The sequence below is a fragment of the Sphaeramia orbicularis genome, chromosome 16, assembly GCF_902148855.1.
Source record: "Sphaeramia orbicularis chromosome 16, fSphaOr1.1, whole genome shotgun sequence".
NCBI classification, from domain to species: Eukaryota; Metazoa; Chordata; class Actinopteri; order Kurtiformes; family Apogonidae; genus Sphaeramia; species Sphaeramia orbicularis.
In genome coordinates, this window is record NC_043972.1 from 34,938,329 (window position 1) to 34,958,914 (window position 20,586).

At 38.2% G+C, this 20,586-nt stretch overlaps 1 protein-coding gene across 1 annotated transcript in view; it reads right to left on the reverse strand.

Moving 5' to 3' along the window:
* The window catches only part of LOC115435938 (small conductance calcium-activated potassium channel protein 2), a 59,116-nt gene that overhangs the window by 5,925 nt on the left and 32,605 nt on the right, over positions 1–20,586 (reverse strand). The window contains 3 exon segments of the mRNA XM_075353520.1: positions 11,450–11,560; positions 16,472–16,613; positions 19,902–20,023. Coding sequence (XP_075209635.1) covers positions 11,450–11,560; positions 16,472–16,613; positions 19,902–20,023 — 375 coding nt within the window.

Below are 20,586 nucleotides of genomic sequence, written 5' to 3' on the forward strand. Positions count from 1 at the left end.
CATATTTTATTGGGCTTTTTAGATGTACATTTAAACTCAAATGTTAAATCTCTAATGCATACACTGTAAAAACAACAGTATTAGAAAGAAGTAAAACACCCTTTCATGTAAGCAAATTGTCTCATAGTGAGGAAAAAGTCTGCCAATGGAATGAGCAAATTTTGCATTGCTAAAATAAGTCTCGTCCTTGAAGAAGAAAAAGGTAGAATTTAAGTAAATTGTGGTCATTGCGTGTGAAAACACCATCTAATAAATTTAATTAATTAAATCAATTATTCTGAGAAATTGTGCAAGTTGGCTCTAAAAATAAGGAAAGCAATATATGCCAACCTGTTTTATCTTGTTACTGGTTGAATCTAACTCAATTTTAGCTGGATTTCATATTTAGGCAAATTTTGATTAAAATGAGATTATTCTTATCATAAAAAATATGCATGTTAAATTTGTTTTTCTTTTTATGAGACAAAAATAGGTCTAATTTCCTAGAAACACAGCCATTGGACTATTAGAGTATGGGAAAGACATGTGGACAATAAACAATAATGTCTTTCTGTTTTTGTTTCCTCGGAACCAGTTATAGTTGGTGAGGTGTTCATTAATCTGAATTATGAGTCAAGAAAACTTAGTTCCTCTAGTTTCAATTATGGGCAAAGTTACTGAATTGCACAATTAATACTGCTGATATCTACAGGGCCACCGGTAAGCTGATATGTCAAACCCTATTTATCAGTTGATTAATCACTGCAGGGCGAGTGTAATGTGATGTATGATGGCATGTTGTGTCTGTCTTGCCAGCTTGCTGTGGACATTTCCACACAATCTCCCAACATCTGTGCAGCAGTACAGAGGGAGCCTGTTGCACGGCCTTAATTAGACAGGACTAAAACTTTCCCCTTCATTTAAATCCTGGAGGCTGCTCCACGTCCAAATAATAGGGACTGTTGATACCAGACTGTTTGCATTTTACAGTTAATCCCCCACTGCTGCCTCTCTCTCTCTCTCTTTCCTCATGGGAGATGCTGTAGAAACTGAGGCAAAGACAGCAACTCCATTGACAAACATGAATGGAGTCAACACGAGATGCTGAAACGCTCCATAAGAAATCAAACAGCAGCCGCCATTCTTGAGCCATATGGCCTGCACTTGGGGGACCATGTTGGTGCCATATGGCTGGTTTGGGTCAAAGATCTGTTTTGGCACTTCCCCTACACAGTACACCTTATGGCAGGTACATGAGACATCTGTTAATGCACCCATACTATGCTATGTTAATATGCGACATATTGCGAGTGTGAATCAATCAGCCCATATTGAAATATATTAAAAACATTACCCTTACAGCACAGATAATGTTTTAATGACCCTTGACGTCAGAAACCAGGGAATTCCTGATCTTTCCAACCCAACACACCATTAATGACCAGTGTATACAATTAGTAATTAGGCACAGTTGAGTTAGTGTAGAGCAGTAAACATATACAAACAGACCAGTTACCTTGACAACAACCTCCCACCTCGTGCATGTGCCACAGAGACATGTGCCCTTACCTGCTCTGACCTTCCCCTCACAGGCCACAGAAACAAAGGAAAGAGACAAGACTTCTACACAAACATAAACAGGGTCACACATGCACAGCGACATGAGAAAATATGATGATCTACACATCTAAAACAAGAGCGGAGCATGTATTTGGGTTATAACGAAGGAACAAATCAGTTAATGAAATATTAAATGGCAGCTGCTGGTCTCTTGAGCCCATAGTAAAACAGAAGGGGCACTCATCAATCAATCTATACCCATTAAAAGGAAGAGTACACTCACATTCATTTGGAGGAAGTGAAAAACATCAGAGAGATACGAACATGCTGAGAGTGTCAAATTCATTTTCGTCTTTGTCACAATACGTCTGCGCTAATAATGATCCATCTGGTCTGTGTGTAAATTAAAAGGCTGCCGGAAGAAGTTATTTTTACTGTGTAGAATGTAAGCTAGCATAATAGAAATCTTAGGGGGGTTAGATTGCTCCCATTTGGTTAGTGGTGTAAACATTGGAAAGCTCTGCTGCACCTCCTCCGTGGTCGGAGCCAAGAGTGCACTCTGAATATTCAGAAAGGCCAATGCTCTGAATGTGCTAAGAGACTTCTAAAGCAGCTCTGAATTTATACATTCAGGTCACAAACTTAAAGAAAGACCTAACATCTTCAATTTGGTGACAAGATTAAAAATGTTCAAGTGGAAATACTGACCCTACATTGTGGCGTTTAAGAACATAACACTCTACTGACCTGGTGCCTAAAGTAAGCATGTCCTGATTTTATACTGCCAAGAACGTCTTCTTTTAATGCTTTACCGAGAACATAAAGAACAGCCTGAAGTTTAAATACTCCCCATTAAAACAAAAAGTCCCGACATCAAGCAGGAGCACTCAGAACCATACACGTGATCATCTTAGAGGCTATGTTAACTCTTGTTTAATTAAGCATCCATGTTAATCCTATCAAAGGAGAGAAGAACACTTCACTGAACATAGCATGAAAATCAACCCTGTGTGCTGAACTTCAAACAATGTTTTTAAAGCATGTCTTCTCCTCTGATAAAGGTCCTCTGCCTCCAATCTTCATCACTCAAGAGTTGAACTTCAGACTTGTCAGGCATGTCCTCAAATGTGAAATGTGATGATGAAAAGAGAAAACACTCAAAGTGACTGAAAGTGAACTTTTTTAGACAAACGTGTCACAAACTGTCAAATACACTGCACTTTATTTGCACTAATATGATCTTTGTGGGATATGGATGCCTAGTGAAATGTTTGTTAAAGTTTTAGGTTAAAGTGTCCAGATTAGGACATAAAACATGGGCAGATCTGCACCGATTGCCTTTTAATTGATAGTCTTGTTAATCCTTCCAAAGGGACAAAACATCATTTGACTTAAGTGGAAAATGTAATGTGTGTGCTTTTCTTTCCATTTGTGTGACTGTGTGTGCGCATAGGATGATGACAAGATGTAGAGTCTGTTCTTGCATTATTCATCATAAAGCCTTGAGTGATTCTCTTCTCTTGTGATGACGACGGCAGAGAATGGCCCCAGTCATGTAAATCAATGTGCATATAGCGGCTTCAATCACTGGTCTTGCAGTAATAGAGGGCAGGAGACAATTACTGCCGCATAAACCCAAGACCCTTTGAAGAAAATGTCACTAAGTGTGCTGTATTGTGTTGAATGAAGCTGTTATGCACCCCTCCCCCCACCTGATGACCGCCTTTGTTTAATTTGTGATTCCCTGTGTTAAAGAGGACATTCCCTTTGCAGCCCAGGCACCAGAATGCAATTCTGCTGTTGTATATTTCTACTAACCATGGATGCATATAACTTCTGAGACAAAAACGAATCAGCTTAACATTTCTAGATGAAGTGTAAACCGCTCAAAAATGGACCTCACATGTAAACACTGCGGTAAATCTTAAGATGTAATCACTGATAACACTTTAAAATGGACATAAACGTTATTTGTATGTTATGTACTAGTAGTAGTAGTAGAGCATTATTTGGATGCATTTAGTGGAAATTTAATCAAATCCATGATCTTTTCTAACTTTAATAAAAGCACTTTTATTTCATAATCTGAAAAGCACGCTGCGATAATTGGCACTCTTGTCCACATCTGTTCATAGTACTGTATGAAAGAAACAGATCTTTTTGTGCTCATTTTTTGTAGTGATTTTATTTCTGTTGTACACCGTAGAGGATGAAATCAAGCATTTTAGCAAAATCAAGCATTTTAAACTTTTCGCTCATCCCATTTTGACTACAAAAGGCTTTGTTTTTCAGATTTTTGCATGCAAAAGCAAAAAAAAAAAAAAAAAAAAAAAAAAAAAAATATATATATATATATATATCTATATATATATATATATATATATATATATAAAAAATGTGTTTATTAAATTTGTAACTTTTGTCATACAGAAACAAAAATGCTTTGATATACTGTATGTGTGGATCCAAAAACTATGCGAGTCAGGATCAGACTGGATCTTATATATGCTATCCATCTTAACCATATCCTGCCCACTGAGAGGAAAGACATAAATGCTGCATATCCTTCAATGACAATTTACATTGAGATTATATATATCCACGGTTTGCGGGAAAGTACAACGACTACATTATATTCTGATGACCAGGTTCTACTTGAGTTCGTTTTAATCTTATAGCTGACAACATGTGATGGATTGACATCAGTTAAAGTTGCAGCGCTTGATAGGTTTTTAAGCGTCATTGGGGAAAAATTCCATAATTACCTTTCAGCATATTTTAATTCTTTGCACAGACTTCTGCATCCACTCCTTCCTTGCCTGTGTTTTCTGGGCTGTAGAAAGTTGCCCTTATTTTGTCTAATCACAGGATATTTCAGAGAGAAAGGGGGGTTAAATATGTGATTGATAGCTGTAATTAGCAGTTGTTGATCAGATTCTGTCAGATGTGACCTGGACGTGAATCTACTCCTCTACTCTGAGGGTGTGTCAAAACAGTCCTTTTTGCTTATGAAATTTCCTAAGTGAGTGAAATGACCCAGAAATATCTGAGTGTCAACTATGGTACGGGCTGGAAAAATGTTCTAAATTTAAAGGAAAGAAGCTTCTCTGTTAGCGTAGGATACACCGTACTATCCTTTACTGAGGGAGAGGACAGGATGCCGTCCCACAATTCACTGCAACATCAGCCAACCCGACAGTTGACGAAACAAACGATCACCATGACAGACAGAACGCACATTTTCATCTTATGCCACAACTGTCTAATATGATGACATGTTTTAGACTTTGAACCGCATCATCTTGCAGGATGCTCAGTTCAGATGAGTAAGATCTTCACAGGCTTGTATTTATATCATTCATTAATTTTTATCTCCTCCAGTCACAGACGCCTTAATAAAACTAAACTGTAAACAGTGAACTGTGAACTGGATCCTCAACAGACAGAGAACTGCAGCTGCATCAGGCTGGGTAAGTGCATTTATGGGTTAGAATCTCATTATGAATGGAATCAGATGATGTTTAATTCACCAAGTAAACTTAATGATGACCACATGTAGACTAATAGATTTATATCTCACACAGATTTACTTTTCGACACAATCATATTGGTTTAGGACTCATATTGGCGTCATTGGTAGTGAAGCATTATTCTTCATTTAGGCCTATTTCTGTTCCAACCTTGATGATGTAGACACATTTTTATATTCACATTTATATCCTGTATTAAACTACATGGTATGAACGCAACACTGGGAGGTTAATTTTATAGAACATCTTCAGAATATTGTAGCTTCACCAGAGCTGACCTACATAACATGACCTTGTCCAAGTAAAGACAGACTCACACATCACCACAGTGTGGAGAGAATCTGAATTCATCTTTGTATCTTTATCTTTCACACCATGATATTTTCAAGGAAAAGTGATTGAAAAAAGTAGATAGTAGGTCATTTTTTTGGACTTTGAACCTGTGTCTTGACATGGAAGCTTGAAAATATATTTTGACTTTTTCATAATAACATAAAATAATGTGTGGCTCATTCTATATTCAGGAAGGAAGGAAGATGTATATTTTCCCCCATAAACTACTGATACTTTAATGATTTCAGAAACATTGTACAATTTTAATAGATTGATATAAACCACATCATGGACACACACATTTGCACATTCCCAGTTGTTGTGGAAAAGCAGTATGGAGTCTGCTTCAAGAGAGTTAGTCCTCCATTGATATTTTATCCACGCCAAAATTATTGATCATCTTAACCGTTCAGTCACCCAGATACTTTGCTGCCATAATGTACCCTACATATTTGATATGGGAGCTATTTTTAAAACTTGGGTCTTTCAACTGTATGAAAAATTGAAAAGGACCAGAGAGGGGAGGGAGTGAAGGGAAGGAGATGGGGAGGGGGCAAAGACGAAGGAAAGGAGAGGGTAGGGAAGGAGAAAAGGTGACAGATAAAAAGAGAGCGGGAAAGCGATTTATAAAAAAACAGAGGACAAATGTCAGAGGAGAGGGGAGGTGGCAGGATGGAGAGATGGCCGTGTGAAAGGAGAATGATCGGAGACAGAGAGAAAAAGAGAGACAGGGTGTGAGGAGGAGAACAGAGAGCGCGAGGAGGAGATGACCTTTTACTGCCTTCATTCACTCAAATAACATGGCACTCTGTCACAACAATACAGGTTGATAGTGTGATGTCGTACTTGGGGAGGGTGAAGGGGTAGCAGTGAAAGGACAGTTTAGGCAGGAACACCGTGTCCTCCAACCTGAAATAAATCTAAAATCTTCCTAACCAACCTAAAAAAGATTACCCATGAATACTGTAAACTTTATTTTTTGTTTAAGTCATAACATGGTGCATGTTTGTGGCTCCATTCAGAACTCCCTTTCATTTGGGCTGCGATGTTTTTTTCCCCATTTGCTCTGACAGTGCTGTACTCCTAACTGTAATGACTCTGTAAATGGAAATTTTCTGTAGCTAAAAAGTACATAATCTGAGTTTTATGGCAATGTGCTCAGTGCTGTTGAACTTCCCAATTAAATTATGTACATTTTTATCTTCGAAGAATTACAGCATTTTCTTCCTCGAGCTGCTCTCTCCCCTGCATTCTTCATTTTTATTTTGTTCCAATTGAATCTTCCCACAACAGCAAAGGGAGTGATAATCTTATGTTCCTCATCTGAAGTCGAGAGTACTTGAGAGAAGAATTGGCTAGATGGCTATTTTCATTTTACACAGTAAATGTAACAGCAGCATTTTCATGCATATTTCTGTCAAACTGAAATCCAATCTCAGTTCTTGATTGCAAGGGCAGACACTGTTTTCAGACTAAATTTTTAAAAATGTCTTTGCTTGTACAGGCATCCTGACATAAAGGTGTTCTTCCTTTTATCTGTGTTTATGCCCCAAAAAAGTATGATATGGATATCTTAAATTTTAGACAGTAACTGAAAATTACTGTAAATAATGTATGTATATATCCATATTGAAGGTTTTGTGATATCAGGATATCTAGATGGAGATCGCACTGCTCTGCTTTCCACTTAATCCAGTGTTTTTCAACCTTGGGGTCGGGACCCCAAGTTGGGTCCCCTGAATTTCAAATGGGATCGCCTGAAATTCCTAGTAATTGATAAAAAAATAACAAAAAACATACTAATACAAAATAGTGAGTTGAGAGAGACAATCACAATACATAAAAGACATGACAAACTGTGAAGCTGAAACTGAAGCACTGTGGTACTGTTTCTCTTTCAAATGTTCATTGTGGCCAGTTTCAGATGCTGCGGCTCTTTCATAATTCATAGTTTGAGTTCTTGTTTGTTCAGTATTAATTGTCAGCCTTGTAAATCCAAGCTGGACTGACTGTACATATCCTGACCAAGGAAAATAAAATTCTCACATTGAACAATAATTTCAACCTGGTTTTTCTTCCTCCGTTCATAATAATATACATTATATAGACTAAATGTCCTCTAAAATTAATGTTGATTTGCAACATAGTATAGCGAACTATTACATGATCCAAACCAAATGAATTTTATCCCCAAAAAAAAGTCTCAATTTTGAATGTCTGGGGCCACCAGAAATGTGTGATATTAAAATGGTGTCATGAGACAAAAAAAGGCTGATAACCACTGACTTAATCCCTATTCACATGGTACTAGTTTTACCTGTGGATCTCTGGTAATAATTGTAAGAAAAAAATTGTAATAATTGCAGAGGTTGTCTGTTATCTTAATCCCATGTGAATCTGCCATGTCTGTAATTTATAAAGTAAAAATTCCACTGCAATGACCTACCATATTTGACAGTGAAAACAGAGATCATGTGATAATATTAATTCTGTGTGAATCAACATCTCTAGCCCCTTTTGTACTGTGGGGATGTTTTGGTCTTCCTATAACCTTTACAGGAACTAGGCTGATTTTTCGTGCATTCAGACTGCACAAGAACTAGGGACCATGGACCTCAGTTCCTAAAACCATTTTAGCTCCTACTCCAAGGCAGGGTCTTTCGACAGTTCCATAGGAACTCATATGACATAGGTGATTGGTAGAATAAGTTATGCCCATTGTCAGATTTCTGCATCTTCGACATTAGTCCCCCCCTTTTGATTTTCCATGATTAAGATTCCTGTGGTGCAGAACATGAATGCTAGCTTCCTTATAGTGCTGTCTTTTTCTCTTCTTCTTTGCAGTGGTTTGTTTTTGAGTGTATCTGTACTGGTCACGCTTACAACATTAATTTTAGCTTAGTGTATCACTTATAAGAGAGGAGAAAATTCAGTAAAAATCACCATAAATGCACCACACTGGACTTTTTTAATATGTGAATTATGGGTGGGGGCAGAACCTATGGGGAGCAGCCATTGCAAGCCATAAATGACATACCCTTGTTGATTCCGGGTGATGGAGTGTGAGTAAACAAGCAGCAGTCAATGAGTGAGTTTGAGTGTAAACATGTGTTCACAGTCTTTTGTGCAGTCGTAAGCTTTGCACTCCGCCATTTTCTTAGGGACGCAACCCAACACTGGCCGATAATGTGTCATCTTAGATTGGTGTCTGCTGCACGGGGTCAGTGACCAGTCCATCACAGCCCAGCTAATCAGATAATACAACGAGTCTGCATCACTACCGGTGTTGGAACAGCCAGTGACTAATGGAGCAGTGACTTAGTACTCGTGCACACTACTTGACAACGAGCTATAAGTAAGTTATGGAAGTTATGGATGGAACCACTAGTATTATATGTGATCTTTTGAAATACCTAGCGAAGAAAATTCACTACAGGTACCCTTTAAGTAACAAGTCACTGTTGCAGATGCTTTCCGTCCACACTACAGTCCCTGACTGCCTGTGTTAATGCAAAATGAAAAAGTTCCCCTGGGGGAGGGTAGTTCCTTCAATGAAATTTGACGTGCACTATTCTGTCTGAAAGCAGCTTCTGTGATTTGGTGGAATATGTGATATGTTTCTGTTTCTTCTGCAGCGAGGGAGATGGAGGCGAAGTGATGAGAAATGAAAGCTTTAAAGTTTTTGGATGGTCATGCAGGATGCTCATGTTGAAGGTATTCACTGAGAGAGTAAACTTAAATCTGTTAGAAGAACAACAACTGACAAGATAAGATGATGATGATGGCTACAGTCTCTGAACCATTATCTGTAAGTGGTAAATTTGCACTTGACAGAACCAGAGACTAATATCAGTAAATTTAAGTAAAAAAACAAACTTTGCTTATCTCGTGCGAATGTGCAAAATGAAACAGAGATGTGGGGGGTTAACCCATAAAGACCCAAACATCCACTGTCGACCAAAACCTTCTACTGATCTAAACTGTTGATCCACTAATCCTATCATTCCATGTAAATAATTGGTGTAAAATACAGTTATTCATCTTTTCATGGTCATCAGATATGACTCATTTGGATGTTCAGAGGCTCCGTAGTGAACATGGAAACACCGACATCTTCTACAACATTGATTCACCGGTAAAACCCACGGAGTTGGATCAATGACAGTGGATGGAGACACTTTGTTTATGTTTAGTTAATGATATATTTCATTGAAAAAGTCACCTTTTCTTCAGTTTTTTTCTGTTTTGATACAATAACCTTCGAAGTTACTCTGAGCGTTTATGAACATCTACATGATCAATCAATTAAACATAGGAAAATAGATGATTTTCATGAAAAAAAAAAGCAAAATTCAGAGGATAGTAGTATAATAAATGATGATTAATCACTTAGGAAAGGTTAAATTGAGAGAAAAATTCATTTGGGAACTGCCACAAAAGTCACACTGGGTCCTTATGGGTTAATTTCCAAATCAGCAGAGGCCCAAAAACCATATAGTCCTAAAGCAGGGGTCACCAACCTTTTCTCTTCTGTGAGCTACTTTTACATTATGAAGTTGCCGGAGGGCTACTCTAATTTAGCAACATTTATTTACATACCTAATTTTCATACATACGCGTATTTTGTATAATATGTTTGTAACATTGTGTTCTTCATTTATTATTTTATTTATTTATATTTCTTTGTTTTAACATTTACAATACTTAAAAAATGTTAATATGAAACTATTATTTTACTTTTATTAAGAAAACCAAAAGTAGAAAAAAACAGATACAAGCATTTGCATCCTGTATTCCTAAATATTTTAATACTATGTCAAATATTATGAAATGGAACAATCCTGCATATTTTTATAGAATTATTAAAAAAATACACACCTGTATGTGCATTTTTAATACTTCAAAATTGTGAGAAGGAACGTTGTCACTCGCACAATAAAACTTCACCAACATGCTGTATTTCTGCAGGATTTGACCTTTCCTAAATTCACATATGCTTTCAAAACATAGCAATTAAAAACAGAACTTTGTGCACATAAATCCACGTTGCATCTTTTACCGACTGCCAGGCTCATGCCACAGATCAGACACACACACTTGTCTTTCACATTAGTCAAACAGAAGTCCGTGTCAACCCCACTACCTGCCCGGCATCTGGCTCATCCTGCATCGCCTGGGCCCCACCCCTCTCCAATGACAGACAGCAAACCAGCGCTGAAGTTTGATTGACAGCTAGCTGACCGTTTCACCACGAGAGGGGGGCACTACACTTGTAATTTTGATTGGGTGGAAATTTAGACCTGTTCAACCAAATGACAAATCAACTTTGTGTTCTTATATTATTGACCCTTGGCGAGCCACCGGTAGATCAGAGCAACGTGTTGGAGACACCTGGACTAGTTCTATTTTTAGAACAGGCCTGTGGGCGTCTCATGTGGTCCTTGCGGGCGACCTGGCGCCCGTGGGCACCAGGTTGGTGACCCTTGTCCTAAAGCCTCATTCCAACAGTGGCTGTGAGAAACATGAAAGGCCCTTGTTGCAGTCAGTATTTATTTTGTCTGTTCTGGGCTTATTAGTCAGAATTTGAATTAGAGGATATTAACTCATGTCAACACTTAAATATAATAATTGATGTTAATCCACTTTAATGCGGGATACCACCATGTTATAAAATGGTATGAGAGACAGTCTGAGCAAATGAAGAAACACTCTATGGAGGTGACCAGCTCCCTCTGTTGATAGAAACACCTCAGTCTCAGGTTACAAAAATCCAGTGATTCTTATTTTAGTTGATTATACACTAATGAAAACATAATTATGAATATTTTATTCCATTTGTGTAATTAGATCCACTTAAACAATACACACTGGACTTGTAAAAAGTAGAATTTTTATTATTTTGAGCCCAGTCATTCATGCAGATTAATTTGTGAAAAAAGCGTGGTCACCTCGGATGTAGAGTGTGCTCCCCTTTGCACACGATAATTTTGGTTTATTACAGAACGACACAGTCATTCACACCACTGACACCACAGAAGCCTACACACCCGCTTGGTGAGTTGCGTGTCCATCATGAAGTTGTGCACGTGTTTCTCGGCCTTGGTCAGCTCCAGCTTCCTGGCTACCACGGCAACCACCAGAGCCGTACAGCCTGCACCCTGAGAGAGGAGGGAGGAGGAGGAGGAGGAGGAGGAGGAGGAGGAGGAGAAAGCACAGTCAGTCAGTCAGTCAGTAAAGAGGAGGAATTGGTAAATCGGTGCCTTTTGGCCGGGGAATTAGCCCAGATGATTGAAGGGAGTGAGGACAAATATGAGGAAGGGAGAGCACAACAGAAGGAGAAGTGAATGGGCGAGAGGAGAGGATTAGGAGGGATAGTTCTGTTCCAAATCCACATTTCCTCATGTTGAGAAGCAAGCCAAGTCTATTTTCACTTCCAATCCATCTGGTGTGAGATTTCTTCTATACACCCTCTATATGTAGCTGAAAAATATGCCTGGTATAGATTGACAGCACCTAATTTCATTTAATTAGATGCTGTCAATCTGAATTACATGGTGTCAGTCTTCTTGGGGGCCTGCAGGAAGTGTAAAAGTGTAAAACATGGGCCTGTTTGTCCTTATTCCAGCTCCCCCCACATGGGATGTATGGCAAATTCATTTGGGAGAGAGTGACAGCAGTCTCTCAACCAGAAAGACATGCTTGAGAGGAGAAGAGGTGCAGAAACACAGCGAGGAAGACAGACTTAATTAACTTTCAGATTAGACAGTTTTCAATGGCTGTTGAGTGCTCACAGGTTCTTCTGAAGGGGCAGGCACCGAGAGAGGAAAAAAAGTAGAAGGGAGGAAAAGATAAAGGGAGAGGAGTAAATATAAATGAGGAAGGAAGGAAACATGGAGGATGGTTGAAGAGAGGGATGAATGCGGGAGATGATGTCTGAGCACCGAACAGGAAGAGAGAAAGATGTGAAAGAAGGCAATGTTAATGAGGTCACATATCTCCTGATGAGTAAGGAATTGAGATTAAGAGTGTTTAATGGAAACGTATGAGTGCTCTTGCTTCCTACTTGTACATCTGACAGTGGGAGAGAACAGGAGACAGAATAAAAAGAGATATAAGCAGAAACAGTGACTGAGTGAGAGGGAGAGTGAGTGAGCTTGCAACATTTTAAAGCGTGTAGGAAATAGCCAAGACTTCATCATGCACACTCTAGGACGACAAGACAGGTTTGCCCAAAATAACTTGAGCTGGGTTCAGTAAAATGTAATGCACAAACAGGCATTAGTGCCCACATCTATACACTCATCCACTCTATTTGTGTTTATTCAAAAACTATGAATAAAACATGACGAGAGCCAATGGAAAAGCCTTAGAGCATTCATACATGTGTGCTTTAGGGAAAAGAGCCCTCAACAAATTTCTATAGTACAGGTTGTACAAGTGCACTAGAGTGTCCATGTAAGCAATGGCTACACTCTGTGTGTGTGTGTGTGTGTGTGTGTGTGTGTGTGTGTGTGTGTGTGTGTGTGTGTGTGTGTGTGTGTGTAAATTGGTCCTCTTCGGTCAGAAACAGCAGGGTGGTGATTGGTTTGTCAGGGCATATTCTGTGCCTACGTGCGTGCATGTGTTCGTGCACGTGTGTGTTTGTATGTGCATGTGTGTGTGAATTTGTTTGTGTATACGCCTGCATCCATTTGATTCCAGCAGGGTTCCCTGTGCAATCTCCACAGACTGACACAGCGGATGATGGTTGTGCTGCTATGATTTGTTTTGTACGCCTGGGTGTTTCCCTTCGCTTCCTCCACTACAGCTCAGCCACCGACCTAGCTGTCAGAAAAAGGGGAATCACCGATCTGTATGTTCACACAGTGCAGGTAAGAACTCCAGCTGTTGAAAATTCAAGTCTCCTGAAGAAGTCAACTTGAAAATGTAAAAAAAAAAAAAGAAAAAGATGCTCAACACAGAAATGTGAAATTAGATTTGCTCAATTACATCACGAAAAAGAAGCACTTAGAGGCAGGAAAGAACAAAAATAGGTTGGAAATAGCAGCTACTTTGCATCTCTTTAACCTGCAGACCTATCAGGAACTGTAGTTTATTAAAAAGCTGAAGAAAGCTGGAAACAAACAAAAACACCAACACAAATTCAAGCCAACATGCTGATCTGGAGCTATAAGTATGTAAACTACAGTAAATATGCATATGTATGCAATATAGAAAATAAAATTAAAACAACATATTTTCAGTATATAAATACTTGGTGTTTACTGGTGGTGCACACCATCCTCCAACCAGCAGACATATAAACATGAACAACACCTGGCACACCCTCAAGTAACCTCGGGGCAGTGGTATATTCCAACACTATTGGCCTTCATGTGTTGTCATAGTAACAACGGCGAGGATTTCTCCTATAGATCCTCATTATAATAATTCCCAACAAGAAAAATCATATCCTGTTCTTTGCCCGTGTTCTCCGACCCCTGCCCCCAGCTCTGTCTTTAATGTTCTTTTCAGTTCACTTCCATCGCCAGTTTTCACCACAACCTGTTGCACCTGTTCTCCCTCACGCACAGCAAGCTCACCTTCCTGCCTGCATCCTCACTCCTTCTGTGATGATCAACGAAAATAAACCACTCTGAACACTGTGAAGAGTGTATGAGGGTGTGTTTGTGTGTGCGACAGGGGAGGAGAGTGTGTGTGGGAGTCATACTAAGAGTGTGTGTCAAGCTCTGTGTCAGTGTGGTGTGCGGAGGATGCAGACTGCAGCAGTGGGCTTTGGACGACATGTATCCACCCCTGTTTGTGTCTTTGTGTGTCTGTGTGTGTGTTCTCATTACTGTAAGAGTTGTACAGTGTCTAAAACATCTATTGGATGACTCACTCAGTAAATGGGGGTCAATGTGTGTTTTTATTCACACATTTAACTGACATTTTTTTAAAAGCAGGTGCACTGACAGAGAGATTGCACTTGACAATGAAAGACTACACTGTATATGTACATGTTGGAAGGAGGGCTGAGTGATATGATGATACAGTTGGACAGAAAATATGTATGTATGTATGTATGTATGTATGTATGTATGTATGTATGTATGTATGTATGTATGTATGTATGTATGTATGTATGTATCTATCTATCTATCTATCTATCTATCTATCTATCTATCTATCTATCTATCTATCTATCTATCTATCTATCTATCTATCTATCTATCTATCTATCTATCTATCTATCTATCTATCTATCTATCTATCTATCTATCTATCTATCTATCTATCTATCTATCTATCTATCTATCTATCTATCTATCTATTCATGTACAGTCTTTCAGCCCTTTGTTACATTATGTCAGAATGGGCACAAATTCAGTTGTACAGATTCATGTGTAAACTCTTTAATGTAACTCAACAGTTCTGATCTGTCACTGACATCTCTGAAATGACATCTGACAAACGCTGATACCATGATGTTCACTTGACATATTCGTGCCTTCCCTTCCTTGTACATAGAACACGGGTTAGTTCTGTTGCATGGGAATAAATTAGACATGCAATATCACACCAGGAATCTGTGCTTTGCAAATTATATTGTATAACTGTATTAGTAGTAACATAATCATACATTAATACTTTATATTTTATAGAATAATGTTATATAATTTGTTAGATACAATATGTATTAGATAATTCACACAAAACTGACAAATACTTGTGTAAGCATTTTTTTTTAATTTGATGAGTGTTTAATTCAAAATATAACAAGAAATGTGTTTTTCCTAATTTATTCACTGACATTACAGACATGATAATATGTATTTCTGACTGGAAATGAATAGTTCTATACGGGGATATAAGAATTTCACACAGTCCAATTTGGTGGGTTAAAAGGAATTATCTGCACTATGACTGTAATAGATCATTTCAACAACGGCACTTTGATATACTCTAATTTACACAACAGTAACTTATTGAAAAGCTGCATGTTGAGGCACATGTCTCTTTCAATCTAGTTATTTTTGTATATATAATTTGAGAAAACAATATTTTTCCTGTACATGCAACTGTTGAAACCTGAGAACTCTACTTTTAGTGTGAAATTCTGTTTTTCAGAAATGTGATTTAATGATTCATTTTTGTTCTGCATACAGTGTACAGTGGTATTTAGTGACTTTCATTAATGACTGGACTCATGTAATGCATTGTATCATCTGGGAAATATTTCTTTGTAACATGTAATTTTTAAATTGTTCTTTCTTGATTTCACAAAATCAACAATATCCAGTGTATTTATTAACACATTTGACTTACATATGAGCTGAGATAAAAATCCCATTTTGTCACATTTGAAATCCACTCCATTGCTGTCTGTATGAGTTGACTCATTGGCCAAATTTGCAAAAAAATCACAAGAATTCCTTTATAGAGAACAAAGCTTAATATGCACAAAAGGGGACATGATCAAAAAAGTAAACATAGGAAAAACAAGGACAGAAAACAAAGAAAACACACAAAGAGAAATAGTTTGGGGAAAGAACACCTGTGAAGTGAAGCAAATAGAGGAGCTGTCGGAAGCTTAAACACTGATACTAACAGATGGACGGTAGATAGAAATAAACACATGGCCTCAGGGAAGGAGAGACGGACGGAGAGGAAAAGAGAGACAGGGGGAGAAATAGAGAGAGAGAGAGAGAGAGAGAGAGAGAGAGAGAGAGAGAGAGAGAGAGAGAGAGAGAGATTGAATTTGATGGTGGTAGAGAGCAGAGCTGAGAGTGGGAGGACATGGCACACGGGAAGGTGGGACCTTCATTATGCAATGAGGACAGACAAGGGAATAACATGCACAGACACACACACACACAACCCACTAACATGCTCTTGTTTGCACTCCTACACATCCAAAACACACAGGGGCACAGATGCAGGTTAATTCAGGGAGGATTGCCCAAATTACCTGACTGGCAGAATTTTCCTCAAAAAAAGACAGCGTGCTCCCTAATCTGCTGACCTTTGAACGAGGTGAGGACGATAGTGAAGGGAGGGAGAGATAGAAGGGGAGGATGTGTACTGACCATGATTCCTGTGAGCAGACAGACTCCTTTGCCACAGTATGTGTGAGGAACCATGTCTCCATAGCCGATGGACAAAAAGGTGATGGAGATAAGCCACATGGCTCCCAGGAAATTACTGGTCACATCCTGGGCATCATGATACCTGAAGGAAACATCACCCATTTAGAGGAATTAGTCAGTTAATGGTTGTAGATATACATGAATATAAAAACACTGCAGGCCCACCTCACTGTCTGCAAATGTGGGCATCAGACCTCATACACGTGTCCTGTAATTTTGCCTGAACATAACACATAACTGCAGCTCTTGCCTCCATCGTTCCTGCCCTACGCGCAACACTGTTACCATAGCAACCAACCTGGTGAAGATCTGAAACAAAGTTGTTTTCTTGAAAAGTATTCACAGGAAAACGTATAATTCAGCTGTGGATGTTAGCAACAGAAGTCTGTTCTGTGCAAAGGCTCCCTCTGTTCTCTACTCCTTGGTCTCTTCAAACTCTCCAAAATCTCAACTTTGTTTAAAACACTTTAATTGAATTTTACATGTTTTTTCTTAGCTAATTTGGTTTAGAGAGGCGAGGAAATGCCAATTAAACTTGGATGTGCACCAAAGAATGGCTTCCCAGCAGCCGGCCAATGATGCATTTAATCAAGCTTATTAACCAACTGACATTTTCCCATATTTCCTTGATTATCTCCAAAAGCACATGGACACACCAAAATGATTGGTCACTTTTTGCTTTTCTCCTGATGGTACGTCAATATAGTAACATTACCAAAATCAGGAAGTCTGGTTATCTATAGAATGCTTGATTTGCAGTTTGCAATGTTTACAATGTTATTTTCAGTAACAGAAACAAAAGATGAGAAAGTAGACTGTTTATTTTCTGAGCATCTGTCTGCTGGATTAAAAAGAAGGACCAATGAATCACTAGTCTGCACAAGTATTTCAGTACAATATGTAAATAAACTGGAAGACAGAAAAGGCAACTGACAAATATTTCTCCTCTACTGTAATCATAGCTTTCTGAGGATAACATTGTGCTGACACTTTATTTCCCAAAGCCTTATTTAGGATTTATAACTTGTCTATAAACAATTTATGAAGAGTTTGTAAAACATTATTACACAATATAGTTTTTAAAATATATATGAGGACATTTTTAGTGCATTTGGCAATGCTGTTTCTCCTGTTTCTCCTTCTCCTGTAAAACCACTTTATAAACAATTAATGAGAGGATGGTATAATGTTTTTTATTTAACCCCTTTACCAGGAGAACCTCTGTGAGAATGCAACTTTTGAGTGAGTGTCCTGACCTGGATGGACAGTAACACTAAAGCCTGAACACTCAAAATCAACATATGTTAAAGACTTTTATCCACATACACAGTCGCAGAAAAAATTATTAGACCACCCTTGTTTTCTTCAATTTCATGTTCATTTTAATGCCTGGTACAACTAAAGGTACATTTGTTTGGACAAATATAATGGTAACAACAAAAATAATTCATAACAGTTTAATTTCAGAGCTGATATCTAACCGTTTTCCATGTTTTCTTGATAATAACCAAAATCATTTCAGTTCTTACATCAATAGCTATGACATTGTACTGCCAAAAACAGTGCTTTGAGGCATTCCATGTTTTCTTTTCTGTCTGTTTGAGTCACATGATACACATAGGAGTTAGTACTTGATTGCATAACCATTGTTTTTGATGAATTTTGATGGTCAAATATTTTTTTTCTGTGACTGTAGTAGCAGTTCTAAACACATCTGTAAATGATTTGTGCATTTTGAGACCAACAGTTAGTAGAAAATATAGGAGTTAACACATTGTCAACTTGTGCATGAGTGTTTGTTCATATATAATTAAATATTTTTACTCTGAATGCACCAATTCTGTGCTGATACTGATGTGTAAAATAGTAGCTTTTTTCTTCTGTGGTTAATTATTACCTCATTTGTTTCAGTGTTTTTTGTTTCAATATTTTAGTTTTTCAGCCTTTCATCACACTATCTATGAATGAGCACAAATGCAATCATACAAATGAATGAAACCAACCCTTAACCCTTTCATGCATTATGTCCACAGTGGCAGATATCCAATAAAAACCACGCTGTTTTTCATAATTAGACCAGACGATAAGCAGCTGACCTTCCAAACCTTGTCTTTATTGCTGTATCATCTCTGTGTTTGCTAATATTTGTTACCCTGAAATATTGTTTCTCATGAATCCAAAATGGCAGATGGTGGTGGAAACGGGCCTGTTACTACAAAGAAACATGCAGTCAGAAAAAGTCTCTGTTCAACTAAAGTACAGGGAATACTTTGATCACACTTTAATCCTTTTTGCTTTTCTGTTTTTTTTTTTATTTTGACAATGAATGTAAACGTTCACTGTAGGGCCCTGATGCCCAGTATAATCACTGAATCATGACGTCCACTGCAGCAGTTACGTCTTCAATGGAAATTTTACATTTTTTTTAAACCAATTATACATTGTCTTTGTGGAAAGTGCTTTCTGGATACATGTTTATGCTAAAAAATAATACTCTAAATAGAAGGCACAACTGGTATAACTTCACCTACATACAATGTGCATGGAGCAGGAGAAATCCTAATGTTTTAAATTTTATTGAAATACAACTGGTTACGTATTTCCTGATGACCCTGATGAAGTCCTCTAACCAACATGTGTTGGTCTATATTTAAAATGAAATAAAGCTCTTCTACACGACAAGCGCTGCTGGAGTTCTTGACCTACATAAAAATCATATTCACCTTTAAAACACATTTAAAACTGCTGATATGTAAATCTACTATAAGGTACAGATGTGTATTGTTTTAAAATTAATAGATTTCAATGGGGAATCTTTCAGATCTTGTTTTGGAGTGATTAAAACCCCACTCAGTTTTTATATCATTCATACACAGATAACTCAACACACTGAAAACATCAGTGAATGTCAAATTATTTTATTGCAGCTGGCTTAGCCAATACATCAATACATCCCTGATTTTACAGTTATTTTACACTGCGTTATCAATTATTCATCTTTGCTCACCAGTACCAAATGAGAGGCAGAATACTTTAGAATATTTTAATGTCTTCGTATGAGCTTGGTCTAAATTAAGTGCACATACTGCTTTATATAAGTGGAGAAAACTTTCCCTAGTTTGATGACGTATGCGACAAAAAATAGAAAAAAGAAGTAACAACTCCATTCCCTGGATCAAATTACATGTACAACTGGTGAGAAAGCCTCATAAACTGCAGTCTAAAGATGGATTATGTTGCACACATGTCCCAGATTATATTTCCTGCCAATTGAATTTAATTTCTCAGTTGAATTCTTCGCCCAATCACAGTTGCACAGACACACAATACAAAACAAACACACACAAATGGAGCCACACTGTTTACTGACCTCTCACACACCCGAACAGTCCAGGCAGCGATGATCCACAGGGAGATGCTGAAGACCAGCAGCACCGTCCCGGGGCAGATAGTCATCAGGGTTTTCATTACAAACCGTGTGTTAAAATGCACCTGCAGCACATACACACACACAGACATGGACAGTATTGATCAGCCATATTCCCTCCTGACAGTATCGCCTTGCTTTGTATACTGTTTCCCACCCAGACTTGATGTTTTACTAATTAGTCTGCTGAGTGGCTTTTGATAGCAGCGGCACTCAGAGGATCTCTACTGTAATTGGAGTCAAGATCGGGGCTTGCCCTGTGACTCGGGTCAAGCTATACAGTGTCTTTGAGTAACTGGCTTATTACAGTGTAATTTTTATCTGTGGCTCATTTGTCAGTAAGAGGCAGACTATCAACTTCTGGCAGATGGATCATACGAGAGCAACAACTGAGCCCTTGAAGGGTTAAGCAGCTGATAAATGAGTTGTCATGCTAGAGCCACACTTCAACGGCAGCTTCACCTCCTCTCCCCATAACAGTACCCTGCGGGTCAGAGCAGTACCGTCGCAGATACACTCACAACCTGCTACATTACTCATACAAAATCTACTACACATCTCCTGCTGCTCTCCACACTTTATCGTTCGCATATTTCTACAACACGCTATACTGTATCTCTACTTCCTG